At 48.4% G+C, this 24,636-nt stretch overlaps 1 protein-coding gene across 1 annotated transcript in view; it reads right to left on the reverse strand.

Annotated features, from left to right (window-relative positions):
* The window catches only part of DNAI1 (dynein axonemal intermediate chain 1), a 173,185-nt gene that overhangs the window by 78,646 nt on the left and 69,903 nt on the right, over window positions 1–24,636 (reverse strand). Inside the window, exon 13 of the mRNA XM_053409184.1 lies at window positions 15,262–15,512. Coding sequence (XP_053265159.1) covers window positions 15,262–15,512 — 251 coding nt within the window. The remainder of the gene's footprint in view (window positions 1–15,261; window positions 15,513–24,636) is intronic.

The raw sequence follows: 24,636 nt of genomic DNA on the forward strand, positions 1-24,636 counted from the left end.
CAGCAGCCCCGGGCCAGAATTCGCCGGCTACACAACCCGCAAACATGAACTGTCGGCCCACAAGGGGTGCCTGTTATGGGGAAGCAGGGTCGTTGTTCCCCAGCCCCTCCGAAAAAGGGTCCTCACAGCCCTACACGAGACACACCCAGGGGTAGTAAGAATGAAGGCCCTTGCCAGGAGTTATGTGTGGTGGCCGGGGATCGACGGAGAGATAGAGGCCTGGGTCAAACACTGCCAGGCCTGCCAAGAATCCCGCCCAGATCCCCCAAGGGCCCCAGTCCAGTCCTGGGAGTCCGCCCGAGCACCATGGTCACGCCTGCATGTGGACTTCGCTGGCCCCTTTCAGGGGAAAACATTCTTCATAGTGGTGGACTCCTACACCAAATGGCTGGAAGTCGCACTGGTACCGTCCACTTCTACGTCCGCAGCCATCCGGGTACTACGCAGGCTGTTTGCAACCCACGGGCTCCCTGACACTCTCGTCTCAGACAACGGGACTGCATTTACGTCAGGAGAATTCCAAACCTTCACAGCGCAGAACGCCATCCGCCACATCCGTTCGGCGCCATTCCATCCTGCCACCAATGGCCAAGCAGAACGCATGGTGCGGACCACCAAGGACACCCTTCGCCGCATGACGCAAGGGGATTGGGAGTACCGCCTTGCCACATTCCTTCTAGCACAGCACAGCACCCCCAGCTCAACGACTGGCCGGAGCCCCGCTGAACTACTAATGGGTCGGCGCCTTGCAATCAGATTGGACCGCATTCACCCCGATAGAGCTCAGGATGAGGTAGTGGTGGGGGAAGGCAGGAACCCCCGGACCTTCGAGGCCCAGGACCCAGTGTACGCAAAGAATTTTGGGGCAGGCCCAGCATGGGTACCCGCCACAGTCACCAGGGTCACTGGCCCCGTGTCGTACGAGGTGCTAACAGATGGGGGGCAATGCTGGCGCCGCCACTGCGACCAGATACGGCGACGATTCCCGGGAGAAAACCAGGAGGAGGAAAGGTCAGAGGAGTCCCAAAGGAACAGAGGGGCAGTGAGGCCCATAGAGCACGAGGGGCCAGCAGGAGAGGCAGAATCAGTAAATACAGAGAGGACCTGCGAGGCCGAAAGGACACCGGAACCAGAACCACAACTGAGCGAGCCGGTTGCGCCAGACCAAATAGCCCCATCACAGCCAGCATCCTTGGAACACGAGCCAGAACCTGAACCCCGGACCAGGGAACACCCCAGGCCGCAACGCACACGTAGGCCGCCAGCGTACCTCGAGGACTATGAATGCGACCTCCCGGGCAGGACTGGAACTTAGAGGGGAGGGGTGTTATGTACTGAGTCGAATAGGATCCAAACTGCAGCAGTCTGATTGGTCCTAGAACAATAGGATCCAAAAGGCAGCAGTCTGATTGGTCCTAGAACAATAGGATTCAGAATGCAGCAGTCTGATTGGTCCTAGAACAATGCAGCAGTATGATTGGTTGGCAGGAACTACCCAATCATGCTCCAGATAGAAGTGAATCCACAACCTGATTGGCTTACAGTAGAATTCCGGAATTAGCCAATCTTGTGCAGCCCATTGTGTAAATAATGTATATAAAGCTGATACTTTGAGGGGACTTTCATTCATTCCTCCTCACCACTATGAGCTGAATAAAGAGCATGAAATCACTTCGCGACTCTGAGTATATTTCAACGAGGTTACCTGGCTCCAGGGCAGGGAAAGGTAGGGCAGGATCTGTCCTCGGCCATTACCTGCAGGAGTTCAGGGTTCAGAGAGGAATTCCCAATAGCCTGCTTTGCTAGCATGCAGTGGGAATTGTGCTTCCAAAATGGATTTAGAATATGTTCCATTGCCTTTTGTTTTTTGAGTTTCATTGCTGTTCTTATTGTTCTAGTGTTCAGTGTTATCTTTTATTGACTGCACAATCCCCTGACATTTCTGTAGCAGAAAGGTGGTTAGCAGACGGTTATGTATGAATGAATGAACGAACGAATGAATGAGGTAAAGGCCACAGACAAGCATCGCCCTGCCGCAGATATATCAGCCACAATGAGGAGGCCAGGGCAGCCACTCTCAGGAGGAGAAGCTGCAGCCCTGGATATAAGCCCCAGAAGGTGGTGAGATATTCCCCAAGAAGACAAGAACGACAGGCCAAGTAACTCAGCTCCATTCCATCTGGCAGTTTTAAGCTATTTTATTTTCCTGAAATACGCTTTAACATTCTTCTTCCAGTTAGAAAAAAAACTGCTCTGAGCTCAAAGCAGCCAGCAAAATGTACTTCATAAGATGTGATCAGTTTGGTACTGTGATAAGAATTTTAAGGTCTTAGATATATATTAAATGTTCATAAGTATACCAACCAAGCACATACATAGATCAGCACAGGAAGGCCGACCTGAAACCATTTTTGATTCCCAAACTGACCAAATATTTTCTCTGCAAGGTCAAAGGAAAATGGAAAAGGCTCCCCATTGTCTTTTCCTTCACAAATCCTGTCTTAAGGGCACATTTCAGATATGAATAGGGTGTGAGCCTGTGACCTGGCTCAGGAACTAAGTATTTATCATTACAAAAGACTGGCCAGGTTCTCCAGGGTATCCAATCAGGTGACCACTAAACAGGTAACCTGCCAGGCAGGAGATAAACAATGACAGGAGATAAACAACGCACTCAGATTTCTGCTGTAGACCACCCTTTCTGTGACGTAGGTATGATGCGTCTGGGGGGTGGTCTTGGACTCCAGGGTGGGCAATTTAAAATGTCTATATACGGGCAGACACACCGGGGTTCTGCTCCTTTCCTGCGTGTGAGGAGAGCACCCTGTTGCAACAGATCAATAAAGATCAGGCTTACAATCTGCTTTGCTTCTCAATATTCTCTGGTTGGCCTCTGTTATTTTCTCCTACCAATAGGGAACCCACTTAAGGACTCTATATGGGCTCTTGGATACCCCATTAGGGAAAAGGGCAGATTTTTGTTTACAACAGTACCTAGCAGGTAAACAAGGATCATAAGAGCCAGAGGCAGATGAGTAAGAATGCAGAACAGCTCTGCTGGATCAGGCTAACGGCCTATCTAGTCCAGCATCCTGTTTTCACAGGGGCCAACCAGATGGCCCCCTGGGAATCCCGCAAGTGGTATCCGAGCACCAGAGCTCTCTCCCCTCCAGTGGTTTTCAGCAACTAGCATTTGGAGGCATTGTTGTCTCCAACTGTGAAGGCATCCTGGCTAGTAGCCATCTACAGCCATCTCCTCCTCCATGAGTTTGCCTAATCCTCTTTTAAAGCCTTCCAAGTGGGTCATCACTGTCTCCCGAAGGAGCGAATTCCGTAATTTAACTATGTAAAATGGTACTTTCTCTTATCTATCCTGCAGAGACTTTGCGCCTGCCCATTAGGGGAAATAGGAAGCCTCGAACATATATATTTTTAGATGGCCTTTTTATGTTGAGATTCGTAGAGACACCATTGATCCTTTGCTGAAGAGGCTTGCTGAACTTTCAGACAAGTCTAAACTTAATTCTCTCCTCTTAGGCAAAGATCACAAGATTCTGCGCCCAGATTTGTAGGCACAGACCTTCCTCTAGAATAAAATAGCTTACTAGGGAAATGCTAAAGTTTCCCTTTGGGGCGCCCCAGGGTCAATTTTTTATGGTAGCACAAATCTCAGTTGTACGGGTGTGTGTGTGTGTGTGTGTGTGTATGTGTGTATATATGAGCTATTGCTGCAATCTGCTCCGATTGTATATTTTATCTTTATGAACGCTGTTTTTATTGTGTTATGTTATGTGAGATGGCCTTTGACCGTAATAAATTATCTATCTATCCTGAATCTTCCAGTGTTCAACTTCAATGGATGTCTATGTTAGCTTCCCATGTTCCAGGGAAGTCTTGAGAATCTGGCGAAGGGGTGGTGTGTGATTCCATAAAAGATGGTTAGTATGGTACTTTGGCCACCTCATGAGAAGAGAAGACTCCCTGGAAAAGCCCCTGATGTTGGGAAAGATGGAGGGCACAAGGAGAAGGGGACGACAGAGGACCAGATGGTGGGACAGTGTCATAGAAGCTACCAGCATTAGTTTGACCAAACTGCGGGAGGCAGTGGAAGACAGGAGTGCCTGGCGTGCTCTGGTCCAGGGGGTCACGAAGAGTCGGACACGACTAAACGACTAAACAACAACAACAACATGGTACTGTGGTTGACCAAGTTGGTGACCCTGTTCCCTGTGGGGCAGCGAGATCACCTTTGGGGGCTGCCACAGTGTAAGTGGGAGGCAGGGGGAAGCTGGAGGTGTAAATGACTATTTCGGTAATCCTCATAGAACTCTAGCCCAATGGTTGCCATTAATTTGATTCAGAATTGATTTCAGAATGAACTGATTTTGGAATGTATTTCAATTCATTGATTGTGATTTTATGTAAACTGTGTTACTTTTATTGTTGTTAGCTGCTCTGAATCTGGCTTCAGCTGGGGAGGGTGGGATATAAATAAAATTTTATTATTATTATTATTATTATTATTATTATTATTATTATTATTATTATTTATTATTACTTTGCAAAGTTGGTATCACTAGATCAAGTTCATCAATTTTGTTGAATTAATTAAGCTAAATAGTTTAAAGTGGATTTTGAATCAGTGTGTAATCAGTTGTTACTGTTTCAAATTTTATGATTATCTTCCGTAGTGGGTTGTGCTATTTTGAATAATAATTTTCCATAGGGTAGGGAGCGCCGGGGATGAGTTTACAGAACCAAGGGAAGGGGAAGGAGGCTGAAAAAGATTGGGAACCATTGGCATAGAAAACCCTAAAACTTTCAAAAGTCAAGGGGAAGGTGTTCTGAGAGCAAAAAAAAAAACAACAACTAGCGTGTGGATTAAAGTCCTGCTTTTGAAACATGGTAGATTGCATGAACATATCAAAGGTGGCTGGCTGGCAGAGCTGACGGCAGGACACAAAGTCCTTTGATTCCTCCCCTTTGGCAGATTAACCCACCTGTCCGCAGGAAGGCCGAGCAGCAAAGTGGGTCACACAGCTGGATGCAAAATGGTACTGGTGTGTGTATGTGCAAAAAAAGGCCTTCCATCAGCTTAACTTGCTCTCCAGTCACCCATTTGCACAGGGTGCCATTAATTAATATTTTTTCTTTTTCTTCTTGGTTGGCATGGTGCTCGCTCAGATCTGACACCCTAAGGCTCTTTTTGCAAAGTGTGTCAATGGCTGCAGAGTCATTTCATGGTGACCGTGCTTGTCAGAGGACTGCCATTGGAACAGGGGAGGGAGGCAGGGGGCCGTTGGGATACAGAGAGCCTCCAAAGCTCCTGAGGAGCAATTCCTCTTCCAGCGGTGGGAAAAATCACACCTCCAGTGGAGAAGAGAGGGAAGGGGCCAGCCAAGCGAGGAAAGGGCTCAAGGATGCTGCAGAGAGCCCCAGCGCATCACCAGGCTGGCCAGGAGGAACGCACGCCACTTCCGTCGCCCAGCCTGCGCGGAGGGGTGAAATGCAAGGAGGGGAGGAGGAGGCTTGGGGTGCCGAAGTTGTTGGGAGAGAAGCCGGAAGGGGCCACTCCCGGATTCTGCAAGTGACTGAGACGGACATGAACTTGGTAGATCTGAACTGTAAATAGTAAAGGGTAAAGGGGACCCCGACCATTAGGTCCAGTTGTGGCCGACTCTGGGGTTGTGGCGCTCATCTCGCTTTACTGGCTGAGGGAGCCAGCGTACAGCTTCCGGGTCATGTGGCCAGCATGACTAAGCTGCTTCTGGTGAATCAGAGCAGCGCATGGAAACACCATTTACCTTCCCGCTGGAGCGGTACCTATTTATCTACTTGCACTCTGACGTGCTTTTGAACTGCTAGGTTGGCAGGAGCAGGGACCGAGCAACGTGAGCTCGCCCCGTCGCGGGGATTCGAACCGCTGACCTTCTGATCGGCAAGTCCTAGGCTCTGTGGTTTAACCCACAGCGCAATCCGCGTCCCTTGTGCACTGTAAATAGTTTGCACAATAAAACCTGTAAAATACAGATCGGAGTCCTGCCTGGTTACTCACAAGCAATCACCACCAGCATCTGACAGTGCTTTTCCAAATTGTGAATTCCACCACTGAGAGGAGGCAGAAGGCGCAAGCAAGATGATGAACCAGTAGGCTTTGGAATAATTGGAACCAAGGCAAAGTCAGGACCCTGGACAAGGCTCAAGGGGCTGATTGAGATTTCAGCAAACTTAGGACCACGGTTTCCTGTCCTAAATCACTCAGCATGTAGCTGAACAATGGAACTCGCTTCCACTGGAGGCAGTGATGGCCACCAAGTTGGATGGACTTTAAAAAGGATTAGACAAATTTGTGAAGGCTACAGATACCTCCCAGATATAGGGTTGGTATGCCTCTGAACACGAGTTGCTGTGGGTCGCAGGGGGGGAGAGTGCACTCAGATCCTGAGAATGCCCTGCAGTCCTGGGATATACACAAGGATGCTGGGTGCTGTTGCTCACCCTTGAATCTAGTCTTCTCAATAATAATAATAATAATAATAATAATAATTTATTTATATCCCACCCGAAGCTGGGCTCAGAGCAGCTAACAACAATAAAAGTAACACAGTTTACATAAAATCACAATCAATTAATTGAAATACATTCTAAAATCAGTTCATTCTAAAATCAATTCTGAATCAAATTAATGGCAACCATTGGGCTAGAGTTCTGTGAGGATGACCAAAGGAGGGGGTCAGACTGTGCCTTGGCCAAAGGCCTGGAGGAACAGCTCCGTCTTGCAGGCCCTGTGGAAAGATGTCAAGTCCCGCAGGGCCCCAGTCTCTTGTGACAGAGCATTCCACCAGATCAGGGCCACAGCCGAAAAAGCCCTGGCTCTGGTGGAGGCCAACCTAACCTCCCTGTGGCCCGGGATCTCCAAGATGCTTTTGTTTGAAGACCGTAAGGTCCTCCGTGGGACATACCAGGAGAGGCGGTCCTGTTGGGTTTTAAAGGGCATATTTTAACTGTCTTTTATCTGTTATCATTTCAGTTGCTAGCTTGCGGTTTTAATTCATTGTTTAGAATTGCATTTACTGTACTGGCATTCCTAATTGTGCAGCTACTTTACCTCAAAAGGTGTCACAGACATTTGAGAGAGAGAGAGAGAGAGAGAGAGAGGTATGTGTTTATATGCATTTACTTCCAGATTCCCCCATCGCAGTGTTACATGCGAGAGATGTTGCGCCGTCTATTATCTATTACCGAAGCAGTAACAACAATGGATTTATTCATTCACAATGGTGCCATCAATATGCACAGTGTGTTGCAGAATAACGTAAGCAGCAACAGCAGCAACAACAGAAAGGTCCCTGGCCCAAGAGGATTCCAACATCTATTTCGACAACAGGAAAGATGAGAGGGTGAAGAAGAGAAAGGGAAGAGGTGAGGGGGCCAAGTGAGGAATGTGAGTAGTTGTGTGTACAGTGGTACCTCTGATTGTGAACAGGATCCATTCCAGAGGCCCGTTTGCAACATGAAAAGAGCGCAACCCGCAGCGGCGCATCTGTGCATGCACAGGTTGCGATTCACTGCTTCTGTGCATGCGTGTGACGTCATTTTGCGCTTCTGCGCATGCATGAGCGGCAAAACCCAGAAGTAACCCTTTCCGGTACTGCCGATTCACCGCGGGACGTAACCTGAAAGAATGTAACATGAAGCTGTGTGTGATGGCCTGGGAATCGGATTCGGAAGCTGAACCTGAGGAATCCCAGCCTGCACAGGATTCCCCACCTCCAGAACCAGCTGAGCTGAGGCTGGGGCTTGAGCCTGAAGGGTCCTCACCTGTGCTGGATCCTCAGGTGAAGGCACCAGCTGAGCCTGCTCTGGCTCCTGAGGTGATGGAGGACCCATTGCCTACAGGTGCTCCACTCTCAGCCCCATCAGAGGAAGCTGAGGTTGCGTCTGGGTCCGGTAACCCTCCAGCCTCTCCTGAGCTGCAGAGGCTCAGGGCAGAGAGGCGGAGGGAACTAAGTTCCCACAGGAGGAGTGCTCACCTCCAGGCCAGGAGAGGCGAGTCACCAGAGGATCGGGGCCGCCCTATGCCTTGGGGCAGATAAAAGCCGGCCAGCCCCAGTCCCAAGTTGCGGGAGCAACATTGTTGGTTACAGCCTGATCCCTGACTTGCTTCCCTGCCGGAGCTCCTGACCTCACCCAACGCCCTGCTCTGCACCCAGCTTCGACTTCTACGGACTGCCTTAATATTGCACCATCAACCTCAGACTGGACTCGGACCTCACCTCTCGGTTAGCCCCCGGGACCAGCATACTGTGGCAATCACACAGGGTCCCCGGACGTTTCACAGTCTATTGATCCCTGTGCCACCACTTTATTTCTCACTGCCACCACCCAGACCCTACCTGGTACAATACTGAGTCCAGTCAGGGTTAAATTGGAACATAAACTTCTGTTTATTTATTGCAGTTTAACAAGTGTGTGTTTTCATAAACGGTCTCAGTCAATTACAATCATGGGGTGCCTATCCAGACCTATAACTTCCCCTACCTGCTCTCACTCACTAAACCACCTCTCAGATATTTACTTGTCTTCCTAGCTCCTAACTGTTCCTGACTCAGCTTATTTCGCTACACTAACTCAACCTACCCACAGACTCTATCCCCATTCACTCCCACTCCAACCAACCACCCAACTCCCAACGAACTCCTAATGAACTCCCAACGAACTCCCACCTTTGCCCCTCCAAGAGCTGGTTTTATAGTCCCTCTGACTCCACCCCCTGGGTTCTGATAGGGTAGCCTCCAGCACTCTCATATGGTAACGTCACAGTGCGTGACATCATTTTGCGCTTCTGCGCATGCGCGAGCAGCAAAACCCCGGAAGTAACCCTTTCCAGTACTTCCGGGTCACCGCAGGACATAACCTGAAAGAACGTAACATGAAGCGGACGTAACATGAGGTATGACTGTACTTGAGGATTGTTTCCCCTGGGGGTGTAGACAGTTTGGGGGTGGAGCAATGAAACCAGCAACATCTGGGCTTGTGGGGGATACTCAAGTGGTGGTGCGGAGACACTCAGTGACATGCGCAAGGCCGCCTTCTCTTGATCGTTTCTCGTGTTTGAAGGCTAAGCCATGGCACAGAAAACAGATTCGAAAGCCAAGCTCCGGCGCTGCCTTGCCTCAGATTACCCTGAGCCACCCCGCGGAGCCCAGCACAGGCTTGCGAAGGGAGCACCGTCACAGAGCAGCTTTCCTTCTAGACAAGTAATCCGGGGACACGTTCAGCGCCAGGCAAGAAGCCGTCTGCAGACCTGACGGTCTCCGTGCCTGGAGAGCAGTTTAGAAATAAGCGAGAGCATTAATCACACGCAAACAAAAGACCCAGGAGAAGCAGCGCCGGCTGCACAATGGCTTTGTCCCTGAGTTTCAGAGACTGCTGGGGAATATCCAAGCAACTCCAGTGTTTGGGAGGGTTTGCAGGTCTGGTTCAGTGCCTTGCATGTCCCAAATGTGGCAGGGGAAGGTCTCTGATGCAGCCCAGCCTTCCTCCACCTGGTGATTCCCAGGTGCTTTGAACTACAACTCCCATCAGCCCCTGCCAGGGCACACTCCACAGCTGGCTTTCTCAGAATAGGGCACTTCAACGTCTACGAAAAAATTTACTGCAGTGTCAACCTTAAGCTGATTTTTTTACCTCCCCACCAACACGCAACAGCATTTGTGTGGATCAGGCTCAACAAGACTACCACATGAAAACAGCACACATTTTAAAGTGATCCGAATAATTCAACACATGCAAGACCCTTGTATCTCAGAACTGATTTCCTGTTTTCATATTCTGCAAGCCTACTGAACATCGTAACACTGTTGGACTTTAAAGGCGGCCATAATTCTGGCAGTTCAATAGCATGACTTATTGTATTTGTATCTTAATATATATTTAGTTTTATTCTTTCTAAACCTTTTGCATGTTGCAAATTATTAGCAGCAGTAGAATTTCTATATACTATATTTTAATGTAAATACATACAGACACTGTTCTTCAATATCTAATGAGTGTGTGTGTGTGTGTGTTTTCCTGTAGTTGATATTAGCATGAAAAACCAGACGACCACCACTGTTGTGACCTGTCCTGCTCACCCTGCACCCCTGGTGTTCCCTGGGAATGTTTTTAGGCTAATCCTCGCCCCATTTACCTGGGAAAAAGACCCAAAGCATTTAATACGGTTTACTTCTTACATGGTGGTTAGGATTTCCTCTGTAAGTTACAGTGGTACCTCGGGTTACAGACGCTTCAGGTTACAGACGCTTCAGATTACAGACTCTGCTAACCCAAAAATAATACCTCAGGTTAAGAACTTTGCTTCAGGATGAGAACAGAAATCATGCTCTGGCGGCGCAGCAGCAGCAGGAGGCCCCATTAGCTATAGTGGTGCTTCAGGTTAAGAACATTTTCAGGTTAAGAACAGACCTCCGGAACAAATTAAGTTCTTAACCAGAGGTACCACTGTCTTGCTAAATGTCGCTATTTTAAGGCAGCTGCCATTGTGCATCAAGATTACGGCACCCATGTTTTCTGTGACGCTTCAGACCTGTGATGCTCTGTAAAAGCAAAGAGGGGAAGCAGAGATGCTTTCTACCCCTGCAGAACTTTTCAACAACACGTGGCCTCTCCTCCTAGCTTCTCCATCACATCCACTTCTACCCCTCAAGTGAACAGGGCCAAAGTGTTTGGCTTTGTCAGAAACAAAGACGAGCCACAGAGGCCCTTTATCTGGCCACGGGTTTCAATGTGATCATTAAAATGCTAGGCATCAGCGGAGAAACGGCTACCCAACTGGAAGAAGGTTGTGAGTCAAGGACCCGCCACCCGCAATAAGACACAAAGACACATTATTTTAGGTTAATGGGCAAAATTAGGCCACAACTTTTATTGGTTACAGCATGTGAGTAGTATTGGCTTAGGCATTGGATGAAACAGCAATACCAGACTCCACAGGAGTCATATCGGTTAACAACCAATGGGAGGACCTTGTTCATGCAAATACAACTGGAAGCTCCCCCATGACGTCACCGGGGGTCGTGCCATGGCCCTAGCCACCAGCAGGGCATCGGACAGGATCAACGACTGCTGGATTCCTTTAACGGAATACCCAAAAGAGGAGAGGTAGATGATGGCCCATACCCAATCCTCCAACACAGCACACATATTCCAATGCCTAACCTCCAATACCAGAAAGTCGTGACGAGTTGCTACGAGGTAGGCGAAAAAACCAAGAGGCTGGTGCCAATTTGCCAAATGGATAAAAAAAGTCCTACCAGGCCCCTTGGGCAACCAAGGCAACCAACCAAAGTCCATAGCAAGGTCAATACGCAATAATAATAATAATAATAATAAATTTTATTTATATCCCGCCCTCCCCAGCCGAAGCCGGGCTCAGGGCGGCTAACAACAATCAAATAATCAAACAATCAAATAAACCAACATTCTAAAAATATTTCATTATAAAAATTAATTAAAATCAAGTTGATGGCAACCATTAAGCAAAACTCTGTGCAGGTTGCCAGAGGAGGGAGTCAGGCTGCGCCCTGACCAAAGGCCTGGTGGAACAACTCTGTCTTGCAGGCCCTGCGGAAAGATGTCAGGTCCCGCAGGGCCCTAGTCTCTTGTGACAGAGCGTTCCACCAGATTGGAGCCGCAGCCGAGAAGGCCCTGGCTCTAGTTGAGGCCAGCCTAACCTCTCTGAGGCCTGGGACCTTCAGGATGTTTTTATTTGCAGACCGTAGGTTTCTTTGTGGGGCATACCAGGAGAGGCGGTCCCGTAGGTACGAGGGTCCTAGGCCGTATAGGGCTTTAAAGGTTAAAACCAGCACCTTAAACCTGATCCTGTACTCCACCGGGAGCCAGTGCAGCTGATATAGCACCGGATGAATGTGGTCTCGCAGCGAAGACCCCATAAGGAGTCTCGCCGCGGCATTCTGCACCCGCTGGAGTTTCTGGGTCAGTCTCAAGGGCAGCCCCACGTAGAGCGAGTTACAATAATCCAGTCTGGAGGTGACCGTCGCATGGATCACAGTGGCTAGGTCAGGGCGAGAGAGATAAGGGGCCAACTGCTTAGCTTGGCGGAGATGAAAAAATGCCGCCTTTGTTATAGCTGTAATCTGCGCCTCCATAGAGAGGGAGGTATCGAAGATTACACCCAAACTCTTAACGGACGGTGCTGGCACTAACTGCACCCCCGCAAGAGATGGGAGTTGCCCCCTCAATCCCATATCGTCCCGTCCCAGCCAGAGGACCTCTGTCTTCGAAGGATTTAACTTCAACCGGCTCCCACGTAACCATCCAGCCACAGCCTCCAGGCATCTGGTCAGTGTGTCTGGGGCCGAGTCAGGGTGGCCATCCATCAACAGATAGAGTTGGGTGTCATCGGCATACTGATGGCAACCCAGCCCAAAACTCCGAACAAGCTGGGCGAGGGGGCGCATAAAGATGTTAAAAAGCATCGGGGAGAGAATCGCACCCTGAGGCACTCCACACACCAAGGAGTGGCGCGATGACAATTCCCCCCCAAGCGCCACCCTCTGTCCCCGACCAGAGAGAAACGAGCGCAGCCATTGGAGGACTGTGCCCTGGATCCCCACGTCGGCAAGGCGGTGGTCTAGGAGTTCGTGATCGACCATGTCGAAGGCTGCTGACAGGTCTAGAAGAATCAGCAGCCCTGACCCGCCTCGATCCAGCTGCCTGCGGAGATCATCTGTTAGGGCGACCAGAGCCGTCTCGGTCCCATGACCAGCGCGGTAGCCGGACTGGAATGGATCGAGAGCCGATGTTTCATCCAGAAACCTACCAAGCTGTTCAGCAACCGCTCCCTCAATCACCTTACCCAGGAATGGGAGATTCGAAACCGGGCAGTAATTGGACAGATCTAAGGGATCTAATGATGTTTTCTTTAAGAGCGGACGCACCACTGCCTCCTTCAGTTCCCCTGGGAATATCCCGGTGCCAAGGGACGAATTGATGATATCCCCCAGGGGGGCCCGCACCTCATCTGGACACGCTCTAATCAGCCATGACGGGCACGGGTCAAGAGAACAGGTGGGGGGCTTTCCAGCTTGGAGGAGTCTGTCCACATCGGCTGGAGATATCCGGTCAAAGTGGTCCAATACTGGACCCGAGGACAGTCAAGGGGCCTCCAGTTCATTTATTGTGTCCAAATTGGCAGGAAGGTCATGGCGGAGCAACAGGACCTTCTCCGCAAAAAAGCTCGCAAATGCCTCACAGCTGTGTGTCAGATTGTTATTTAAATTTGGCTGTCCTTCAAGGGACGTTAAAGACCTAATTATACTAAATAATTGCGCCGGGCGAGAGCTAGCGGATGCAATGGAGGCCGAGAAGTAAGACTTCTTAGCGGCCTTCACTGCCATCTCATAGGTTTTCATAAAAACCCTATAAGATGTTCTTGAGGCTCCGTCACGAGCACCCCGCCATACTCGCTCCAGCCGTCTGAGATCCCGCTTCATTTTCCGAAGCTCCTCGGTAAACCAGGGAGCCCGGTTTCTGTGGGGTCGCAGAGGGCGCTTAGGTGCGATCTCATCGATGGCTGCCAGGAGCTGGGTATTCCAGCCCTCAACAAGCTCAGTCAATGAGTCGCCAGGGGGAGCAAGGTCCCGCAAGGCCTGACGGAATCTATCAGGGTCCATCAGCCTCTGCGGGCGAGCCCAAATCGGCTCGCCACCTAAGCAGGGTGGGGGTGGAAAGTCAATCCAAAAGAAGCTGACCTAAGAGGGAGGGAGGACAGGAGATCCAGAGAAAGCAGGAACAGACTGGGAGCAGAGCGCTGCTGCGGCTGTTTAAATGCGGCTAGCCCCGCCCACCAGCCGGCCCTATTGGTTGGCCAGAAGGCTTGGCCGCAGCAGCTGAAGCAATCAGGAGCAGGGAGCTGGACACGCCTCCCTGCCCCCCCCCCCGCGGGAAGCTGCTCCCGCTCACTACCCCTCCCCTCTGGGATGAGGAGAAGTCTTATTGATGGCACTCCTTGCTCCCTTCTCAAAGAGCGCTCTTATTGCTGCACCATATCAGGAAGACTCATTTTCAGAAAAGAGGGTGCAGGAGAGGAAGAAAGGAAAGGGACAGAGATATATGCTGAACAATATTCAATAGCTGGGAAGATTTATGTATGTTAATGACGGGCCGACGTCTTTTAAAGAAGAGAAGAAGAAGACGAGTTTGGATTTGATATCCCGCTTTATCTTTTTTTTATATATATAAATTTTTTATTGATTTTTCAACACATATTAAAAGACAATACAAACCAATACATAAACAAACAAACATATAGACACGTATAATTTCTTAACCTTTTTTTCCTTAAACCTTCTTTCAGCGACTTCCCCATACCTCCCTTTTCTGCATCCCTGTTTTAAATCTTTCCAGCAACCCCTAATTTCAATTACTTGTAGCACTTTCTTTAAATCCTTTTTCTCATATCCAATTGTTTGTCACTGCAATTCTATTTTGCATTACCCAAGACATTTTAACACTCATTAATTTTACAACAGTTCTTAAGATAAACTTTAAATTTCTTCCAATCTTCTTCTGATATCCCGCTTTATCACTACCCTAAGGAGTCTCAAAGAAAGGATGCAGGTGGCACTGTGGGTTGAACCACAGAGCCTAGGACTTGCCGATCAGAAGGTCAGCAGTTCAAATCCCCGCAACGGGGTGAGCTCCCATTGCTCATTCCCTGCTCCTGCCAACCTAGCAGTTCGAAAGCACGTCAAAGTGCAAGTAGATAAATAGGTACCGCTCCGGCAGGAAGGTAAATGGTGTTTCCGTGCGCTGATCTGGTTCGCCAGAAGTGGCTTAGTCATGCTGGCCACATGACCCGGAAGCTGAACGCCGGCTCCCTTCGCCAATAAAGTGAGATGAGCGCTGCACGCTCGGTCACGACTGGACCTAATGGTCAGGGGTCCCCTTACCTTTAAGGAGTCTCATAGCGGCTAACATTCTCCTTTCCCTTCCTCCCCCACAACAAACACTCTGTGAGGTGAGTGGGGCTGAGAGACTTCAGAGAAGTGTGACTGGCCCAAGGTCACCCAGCAGCTGCATGTGGAGGAGCGGATACGTGAACCCGGTTCACCAGATTACGAGTCCACCACTCTTAACCACTACACCACACTGGCTGGGAATGCCTTGGTGAGACACTGCGATTTATCCGGGGATCAAGCCAGTTTTCAGAAAGAGCAATGGGGCCACTCCACTCACCTGCCACACGGGGTCGGTGTGCTTGCCAGACTTGGTAGTGCTCTTGTAGCCAGGCTGGGAGCTGGCGGGCTTCTTGAGGTTGTAGATGGCCACATTGCCATCGTAGAAACCCACCACAATCAGGTAGGGGTGGTCCACGTGGATGTCGAGGCACATGATGCCGCTCTCACTGTTGAAGATGTACTCCGGGAAAGAGGGGTTCTTCAAGGTGTACAGCAGGAGCATCCCTCGGCTCTGCTTCACAAAGTCGTCTGGGCAAGAGAGAGAGAGAGAAAGGGTCAATTGGCCTGGAGCATCAAGGAGCTGCCTCTTCAGAGGCCCATCTCAGCTAGCGGCCGTCATCACCCTCAGCTCCTGGCAGGGAAATCTGCAAGTTGCTGGTGTGGATGGCCCCAACAGGCAGCCCTGATGGGGAGCAGGTGGACAACCAAGACCCTTGTCACAGCTAAAAATTGGCCACTGTTTCCTTAATGCTAAAAGAACTAAGTCAGCATGAGTCAGCAGTCTACAGTGACTCATGCAACCTTTCACCAAATTGTACCTGTATATATAGAGTGGTCAATGTTAGTGTTGGGTGTGGGTTGTTTGGATGGTAGAAAGATGGTTGCGTTTGATATGTATAAAGCTGTCGGTCGTGGTTGGAGAAGACGACTTTTAAGAATAAAAGCAGCATTCTGCAAAGTACTCTTTGTGCCAACTAGGGTCTGAGGACCAGGCAAAGGAGGTCAGAACCTTTTTCATTTACAAACCCTGACAACCCCTTAGGGTTATATTTGCTTTAAAGGGATTTGGGTGGATTGGACAAGAGGAATTCTAAATGTAAGGTAGGTCAAGGCTCAGATTTGGTGCCTTGATGAAAGATGAAGGCTCTTACACCAGGTTAGATCTGTAAAACAACAACAACAACAATGTGCACCTGTATAGAAATTAAAAGAGAAGAGACTTGTTACCTATAAGCGTAATGGGGGAAAAGAAGAGAAGGGAAGAGAAAAGTGCAGAAATTCAGGTACCAATTTTTGAAGGTACTTGATCTCAACAGTGTCATATGATCTGAATGGATTGGAAGACATTTATTTAAAGGCTACCCAAGAACTAAAGTTTCTGGGCAGCAAGAAGTAAGAGTACATTAAAAAGCGCATTTGAAAAGTACGTAAAAAGTTAAACCACAAAAACAAAAATCTGAAATACAGCTTTTAAAAAGCAGCAAAAAAGACTACTATTGTAAATCTAATAAGAACTCTCTTTTTCACAGATGTTTAACACTTCCAGAAATTTCAAGAGAGTTGTAGATCACTCGAAGCTTTTAAGATAAACATCTTTAAATCTCCCTGCCTTTAAGTATGCATATACCCACAAGCCAACAGGCCCCAGGCTGATAAATAGGAAGCTACGTGGTGCTGAGTCCAAATTCTGGGTCCATCCAGCTCAATATTGCCTCTGCACTGACCAGAAACAGCTCTCCAGCATTTCCCACAAGTGACTTTTCCCAGCCCCACCAAGAGATGCTGAGGATTCATCCTGTGACCTTGTACATGTGAAGCTGATGCTCTACTACTGCCTTTCCCGTGGTCTGGATAGGGCCAGGCCTTCTTCCTCCTGGCTGCTTCAGCCCCAGGGCATCTGGTCATTGGAGCCAAGCGCTCCTTCTGGCAGGGAGCAGGAAAGCAAGCTCCTTGCAGCTGCTCCTCCTTTGGCCAAGAGATGGGGCCAAAACGGCCTCCCTCTTGGCCCCTGGCGCCCTGGCTTATGGGAGAGACCAGAGGCTGCCTCCCTTCCATTCTGTAGTCCCAGGGTCATTAAAAATCAGACGCACAGAAGCTGAGCTACTAGCTGCCAAACATCTTGGCCATCATAATGCACTCTGCCATATTCTTGCTAAATCTGCCATCACGCCCTTGGTGCACCTTCCTGGGAAAGAAGCAATACTCTCTCTCTCTCTCTCTCTCTCTCTCTCTCTCTCTCTCACACACACACACACACACACACGCACACACAGGCCTGTTACAAGTCTTGAAGCAAATTTTATTTCTCCTCATCCCTCTTCCCACCCACCCAGACCCCACACAGCATCTATTCCTCTTTCTCCTCCAGGGGTTTTTCCCTTATCGTTTCCAGTTCCTTGTGTATTTAAGTGAACAATTCCTGCGCTCAACATAAAAAGCAAAAGATGTTGGTCAAAATGGGGATACCAGGAGCAACGGCAGAGGGTTGCTAAACTCCACAGCTCAAATGGAGATCCTGGAGGCGACTCAATCCATAACGGCAAATTTACTTGCTTCTGCTGCTGTCACCAGCGCAGAACTTCTTCTAGCACTCACTGTGCAGGAAGCACATTTATCCCTTGATATAAATTTCTTAGCCCTCCAGCACATCCCATATGCACTGCTATGGAAAAAACAACAACACCTCAGCTTCTGTCTTGAGTTCATTCTCAGCTTTGTAAATTTTTATTCTTAAACACCACCCCAATCTCTGAGAAAAGCCAATGCAATTCTGGGCTGCATCAATAGGAGTATAGCATCTAGATCAAGGGAAGTAATAGTGCCACTGTATTCTGCTCTGGTCAGACCTCACCTGGAGTACTGTGTCCAGTTCTGGGCACCACAGTTCAAGAAGGACACTGACAAACTGGAACGTGTCCAGAAGAGGGCAACCAAAATGGTCAAAGGCCTGGAAACGATGCCTTATGAGGAACGGCTAAGGGAGCTGGGCATGTTTAGCCTGGAGAAGAGGAGGTGAAGGGGTGATATGATAGCCATGTTCAAATATATAAAAGGATGTCACATAGAGGAGGGAGAAAGGTTGTTTTCTGCTGCTCCAGAGAAGCGGACACGGAGCAATGGATCCAAACTACAAGAAAGAAGATTCCACCTAAACATTAGGAAGAACTTCCTGACAGTAAGAGCTGTTCGACAGTGGAATTTGCTGCCAAGGAGTGTGGTGGAGTCTCCTTCTTTGGAGGTCTTTAAGCAGAGGCTTGACAACCATATGTCAGGAGTGCTCTGATGGTGTTTCCTGCTTGGCAGGGGGTTGGACTCGATGGCCCTTGTGGTCTCTTCCAACTCTATGATTCTATCATTCTATGATTCCTATACTTGCCCAGGTTTGGTTTTCTGGGAATGAAGGTCAGCAGACCCTGAAGTAACTTTAGGAGATGTGGTTTTATTTACACATATGCACAACCTGAGAATAAGGTGGGAGGGACTCACAGCATTTGTGCCCCAACAGATCCTGCTTCCCCATTAGTCACAGCGTTGGATCCAGCACTGAGCAAGCTGGTCTCTGCATCTCCAGCTTCCAGCCAGCTTCTGTCAGGAGTGCGTGCAGGAGCCAGGCCCTGTGACCAATAGGACTCTGCAGGACTGGGGCCTTCCTAAGTTTGTCCTGGAGAGGCAAGGCGTGGCCACACAGGTGAGGCCACTTGGTAACTCACAGCACCTGGTGGCAAGAGCCGGGAAGGGATATAAGGTCAGCATTTCCCTTCGGCTCTTTGCCACAGCAACATGTTCCCTGCCTTGCTGCGTTTGACTTCTTGCTTCCTGACCCTTGGACCCCTGACTTCGTGACTCCTTGCTTCTTGCTCCTCGGACCCCTGACTTCGTGACTCCTTGATCCTTGATCCTTGGACCCCTGACTTCGTGACTCCTTGCTCCTTGATCCTTGGACCCCTGACTTCGTGACTCCTTGCTTCTTGCTCCTCGGACCCCTGACTTCGTGACTCCTTGCTCCTTGATCCTTGGACCCCTGACTTCGTGACTCCTTGCTCCTTGATCCTTGGACCCCTGACTTCGTGACTCCTTGCTTCTTACTCCTTGGACCCCTGACTTCGTGACTCCTTGCTTCTTACTCCTTGGACCCCTGACTTCGTGACTCCTTGCTTCTTACTCCTTGGACCCCTGACTTCGTGACTCCTTGCTTCTTACTCCTTGAACCCCTGACTTCGTGACTCCTTGCTTCTTACTCCTTGAACCCCTGACTTCGTGACTCCTTGCTTCTTACTCCTTGAACCCCTGACTTCGTGACTCCTTGCTTCTTACTCCTTGGACCCCTGACTTCGTGACTCCTTGCTTCTTACTCCTTGGACCCCTGACTTCGTGACTCCTTGCTTCCTGACCCTCGGACCCCTGACTTCGTGACTCCTTGCTTCCTGACCCTCGGACCCCTGACTTCGTGACTCCTTGCTTCCTGACCCTCGGACCCCTGACTTCGTGACTCCTTGCTTCCTGACCCTCGGACCCCTGACTTCGTGACTCCTTGCTTCCTGACCCTCGGACCCTTGGCTTCTTGACTCCCGACTCTCTGACCCTCAGACTCTTGGCATCCTGACTCCTGGCTTCTGGACTCCTGTTGCTGCTCCCACCCCGCCAACTTGCCCCTGGTCCTGACGTCCTCAGCCAGGACTTTGATCGCCCGTGAACTGGACAGTGACAGCTTCCAGCTCAGTTCACACACAACACTCTTAGTTGTTGTTCTCCTCCCTAGCAGCTGGGGGAGAGCACCCATTTAATCCATAGCACATCTTTGGTTATACTAATAATGGTGCTTAACCCGCCATCCAAAACCATTACCTAGACAAAGGGACTGGGCTGGCAAGCTTGCTCTCATACAAAGGAATGCAGAGCAATACACTTGATACCAGCTTGAATGCAGGAGTTGCTGGAAGGAGGCATACAAGATGCCATCCCACCATCTTAGGGAACTCTGCTCCGGATTTGTGTATGTTTCCTGCTGCATAAACAAAAGTGCTGCCTTAGGCAGCAACTTTTGGTCTTCTCCCAGTAACATGACCCTGTCCAGTGTGTGTTATAGTGGGCGCGGGTGGCACTGTGGTCTAAACCACTGAAGCTCTTGGGCTTGCTGATTGGAAGGTTGGCGGTTCGAATCCCCACAATGGGGTGAGCTCCCATTGCTCTTTCCCAGCTCCTGCCCACCTAGCAGTTCAAAAGCATGCCAGTGCAAGTAGATAAATAGGTACCGCTGCGGCGGGAAGATAAACAGTGTTTCCGTGCTCTCTTGGCACTCGTCACGGTTCTCTGTGCACAAGTAGTGGTTTAGTCCTGCTGGCCACATGACCTGGAAAACTGTCTGTGGACAAACGCTGGCTCCCTCGGCCTGAAAGTGAGATGAGTGCCACAACCCCATAGTCACCTTTGACTGGACTTAACCGTCCAAGGGTCCTTTTCCTTTTTTTAACTTTATAGTGGGCTTCCATACACCCAACTCCATTCAAATTATAGAACTTTCAAAGAGAAGTCAGAACCAGGAGTGAATAAATTAATTAGGACCACCCAAAACATGAACATATGGACCACAAGGGAAGCAGGAGCAACTGCGAGGTCACAACTGCATTTTGGAAAATACTTTTCCAAGCAAGATCTAATCTTCTGGACGGCTGCTACTACATTTCTCATTCGCATAAGTTACCCCTTACTCACCATGAAAGCAGTAATTTCCATGACTACTGGTGAATCAGACCCTAGTATATGCCTCTGTCAGGAGAAGGACACTTGCGAATGAAAGGCATACCAAGAAATATTAAAGGAACTAGTACATTCAGCCTTGAGAAAGTACTGTGATGGGGACTGATGCATGAAAGCAGCCTCTGGCTATTATAAAATTGCCATTAAGGAGATTGGGACCATCTGCCCCTTTTTGATGCTGCAAGAACAGATGGACAAAAGCATAGACTGCTGAGAAGCACCACAGATTCCCAATTTCATGGTTTTCAGATAGATAGGCTTCTGTTTGGAACAGTTTGTTTCATGCAAACTCCAAACTGGGATTGCATTAGTGTGTGTCTTTGGCATTTGCAATTCTTAATCTTGTGGATCATGACGCAAAAATTTTTTTATCAAGTTTAGTCAGGGTGAATTCAGCTGCTTTATGAATACGTCTTAGGATGCAAAACCAGTCTTCTTGGGGGCAAATCTCCTGCCAGACTTCCCCAACTTGCTCACTAGTCTGAATTAGGGAAGTTACGTTGACAAGTTTTGTTTTTTGTTTTTAATTTTTGGCACCGCAACACTTTTATTGAGACACCCCTAAGCTGGAGTGTGGTGCTAAATGGCTGTATTCTGACTTGTTTCCTCCTTAGTTTGCTCATGATATTTGTGGGTCTTTTAAAGACACTCATTAAAGTCCACCATATGAAGTTATGAAATGTGAGAGGTTTGGGAAAACTCAAATGCATAATTTGTTACCACATTTCATTAGCATATTAGCCCAGGCGAGAAGCTTCCAGTGCCTTTTTCTGCAGCCTATTATCATTATCATTAAATATAAAATCTACATATAAAAGTTCACAGATCATTACAATAAAAGCATCACAGAATCAGCTCTTCCCTTAAAAGTAAGAAGCCCTAATATAGAAGAAATTTTCCAAAGGGTTGAATGTGGAAAGCTACTGATTCAAACCAGTCATATGAAAGTTGACAAGACACACATACACACACACACACAGAGAGAGAGAGAGAGAGAGAGAGAATATAAGTGCAACACATATTCAGCTAACATTGAAAGCACACGATGTCCCCAAAGAATCACAAGAACTGTAGTTTCTTATCACAGAGCTACAGTTCCCAGCACCAGTTGCAGATCTTGGGCTCTCAAATTTCAGCTGCGCCTTGTGCAATGCTGAAATGTGCCCCCTCCGCACCTCTCATGCTCTGTTATAGAGCATTTTGGCACCCCCTGCTGCGCAATGACCAGTGCAACCATACCCGCCATGCCCCCCTAAAACAGCTTCTGTGGCACCATTAACTTAGGGTTGCCATACATCCGGAATTTCCCAGACATATCTGGAATAATGTGGTTGGTAGCAGTGTCCAGACAGAAATAGCACCCCGCCCAAAAAAGTCCAGGAAAATCTGGACGCATGGCAACCCATGTCGGCAAACTTTGGGTCTGGATTTTCACTGTTTGAAATATGGCAACCCTAAACAAACCACCGTATTTTTCGCTCTATAAGACGCACCACACCATAAGACGCACCTAGTTTTTGGAGAAGGAAAACAAGAAGAAAAAAAATTCTGAATCTCAGAAGCCAGAACAACAAGAGGGATCGCTGCGCAGCGAAAGCAGCGATCCCTCTTGCTGTTCTGGCTTCAGGGATAGCTGTGCAGCCTGCATTCGCTCCATAAGACGCACACACATTTCCCCTTACTTTTTAGGAGGCAAAAAGTGAGTCTTATAGAGCAAAAAATACGGTGGTTTACAGGGTTCTCTGTGCAGAAACTGTTTGTTTTAAATGTGCACTGAATCAGCTTCATACACTTAAAGTAGATTTAAGTGGATCTGCCCTCATTCACAAGTTTGCTGGTTTTTGTTTTTGTTTAAAAAAAGTGGTGGTACAATCAGTCATTCCACTCCAGGGTGATGGTCCGTCCTCTGACACCTCTTTTTACATGACACCTTATGCTGGCCTGGTTTGCACATTGTGCTAAGCCAAGCACACATGCATGCAGGCTCTGGGCTCTGGAAGGGAAGAACTGAGGTTCCTTCACCCCAGTCATCTTGCTGATATGCAATCTGAGCTATGCCATGGTTTGGCTTGGTTTGTTATCTGAACCCCAGGCTCATGGCTTAGCTCTCCGGGATAAACCATGAGCTGTAAACCAGAAGCAAAAGCTTGGCTACTGCTCATAAATGGGCCTGGAGAGAGCGAAACCATAAGCCCAGCTTCAGATGGCTTGCTGAGCCAGACACACTAGGCTGAAGGGATTGCTATTGGTCTGCTTCAACAACAGGAGAAAGGAAAGAGACTCTCTTTAGGGTATGTTTAAGCTGTTTAGTTGGCAAGCTCGGGCTTAATATATGCTGGTGGGCCATCTTAAACTCTTCCATGATCCTGGAGCATTTTACGCACCTCCATTCAATGCCAAAAGGGACGCGGGTGGCGCTGTGGGTTAAACCGCAGAGCCTAGGACTTGCCGATCAGAAGGTCAGTGGTCTGAATTCCTGCGACAGAGTGAGCTCCCGTTGCTCGGTCCCTGCTCCTGCCAACCTAGCAGTTCGAAAGCATGTCAAAGTGCAAGTAGATAAATAGGTACTGCTCCAGCGGGAAGGTAAACGGTGTTTCCGTGCGCTGCTCTGGTTCACCAGAAGTGGCTTAGTCATGCTGGCCACAAGACCGGAAGCTGTACGCCGGCTCCCTTGGCCAATAAAGCGAGATGAGCGCCGCAACCCCAGAGTCAGTCACGACTGGACCTAATGGTCAGGGGTCCCTTTTCCCTTTACCTTTACTATTCAGTGCCAAGTAGTGATTTCACCATGATCACAATTGATTTCAACTGTGATTCCCAGGTAGGGAGAGGCCCCTGTCCATCTAGACCAGGCATAGGCAAACTCAGCCCTCCAGATATTTTGGGACTACAACTTCTATCATCCCTAGCTAACAGGACCAGTGGTCAGGGATGATGGGAGATGTAGTCCCAAAACATCTGGAGGGCCAAGTTTGCCTATGCCTGATATAGACAATGGACCAGTAGTTTTGATTCATATTAGGCAATTTACTATGTTCTTCCTATGCAGAGGGCATTCTTAGCCAGCGTGTCTACAACCCCATGACATGTTTAAGTCACAGGAATCTGCCTCCTTCCAGGAAAACAGATGAGCACAATTCTGGAAGTAGAACCAAATGAGCATTAACTAGCATTATCACATACTCAAGAGATATAATGAAAGACAATGAAGTAAATTAGTGCTTGCATTTCCGTCCTCTCAATTTAATTATTTTTTTAAAAAAAGTTTTATTGAAGCATAGCGACAATTACTAACAACCCAAAAGCATAGCAGCAGGGATATTACGTCATACCAAAGAGGAGGAGAAGGACCATATTGTCAGGAAAGCATTGTTTAATGTCTGGATAAGATATAAAGACTTATTTGAAAATAAAACCCCAAGGTGGTTGTCACCGATGGAAGCAAAGGCTCAGAAAAAGCTCAATATGGAGGCAAAATGGCCGAAATATTGGGAAATTCTGGAGCAAGAAGGAGACAAATTGAAATTGCAGAGTTTTGAAAAATTAAAAGACAAAGTGCGAGACTGGCTTCACTATTATCAAATAAGGGAGGCTTATAATTTGGACAAAAAAAATGGCTTCCAGGTGGAAAAATCAAAATTGGAAACAGAGTTGTTAGATCCCAAAACTAAGATACTTTCAAGAATGTATAACTTGCTGTTGAAATGGAATATGCAGGATGAAACGGTTAAATCTGCTATGATTAAATGGGCACAAGATGTTGGATACATTATGTTTGCTGACTGGGAACAGTTGTGGACCACAGGTATGAAATTTACGGCATGTAATGCCTTAAGAGAGAATATTATGAAAATGATATACAGGTGGTACATGACACTAGTCAAGCTTGCAAAAA

Source organism: Podarcis raffonei, chromosome 11 (assembly GCF_027172205.1).
Source record: "Podarcis raffonei isolate rPodRaf1 chromosome 11, rPodRaf1.pri, whole genome shotgun sequence".
Lineage (NCBI taxonomy): Eukaryota > Metazoa > Chordata > Lepidosauria > Squamata > Lacertidae > Podarcis > Podarcis raffonei.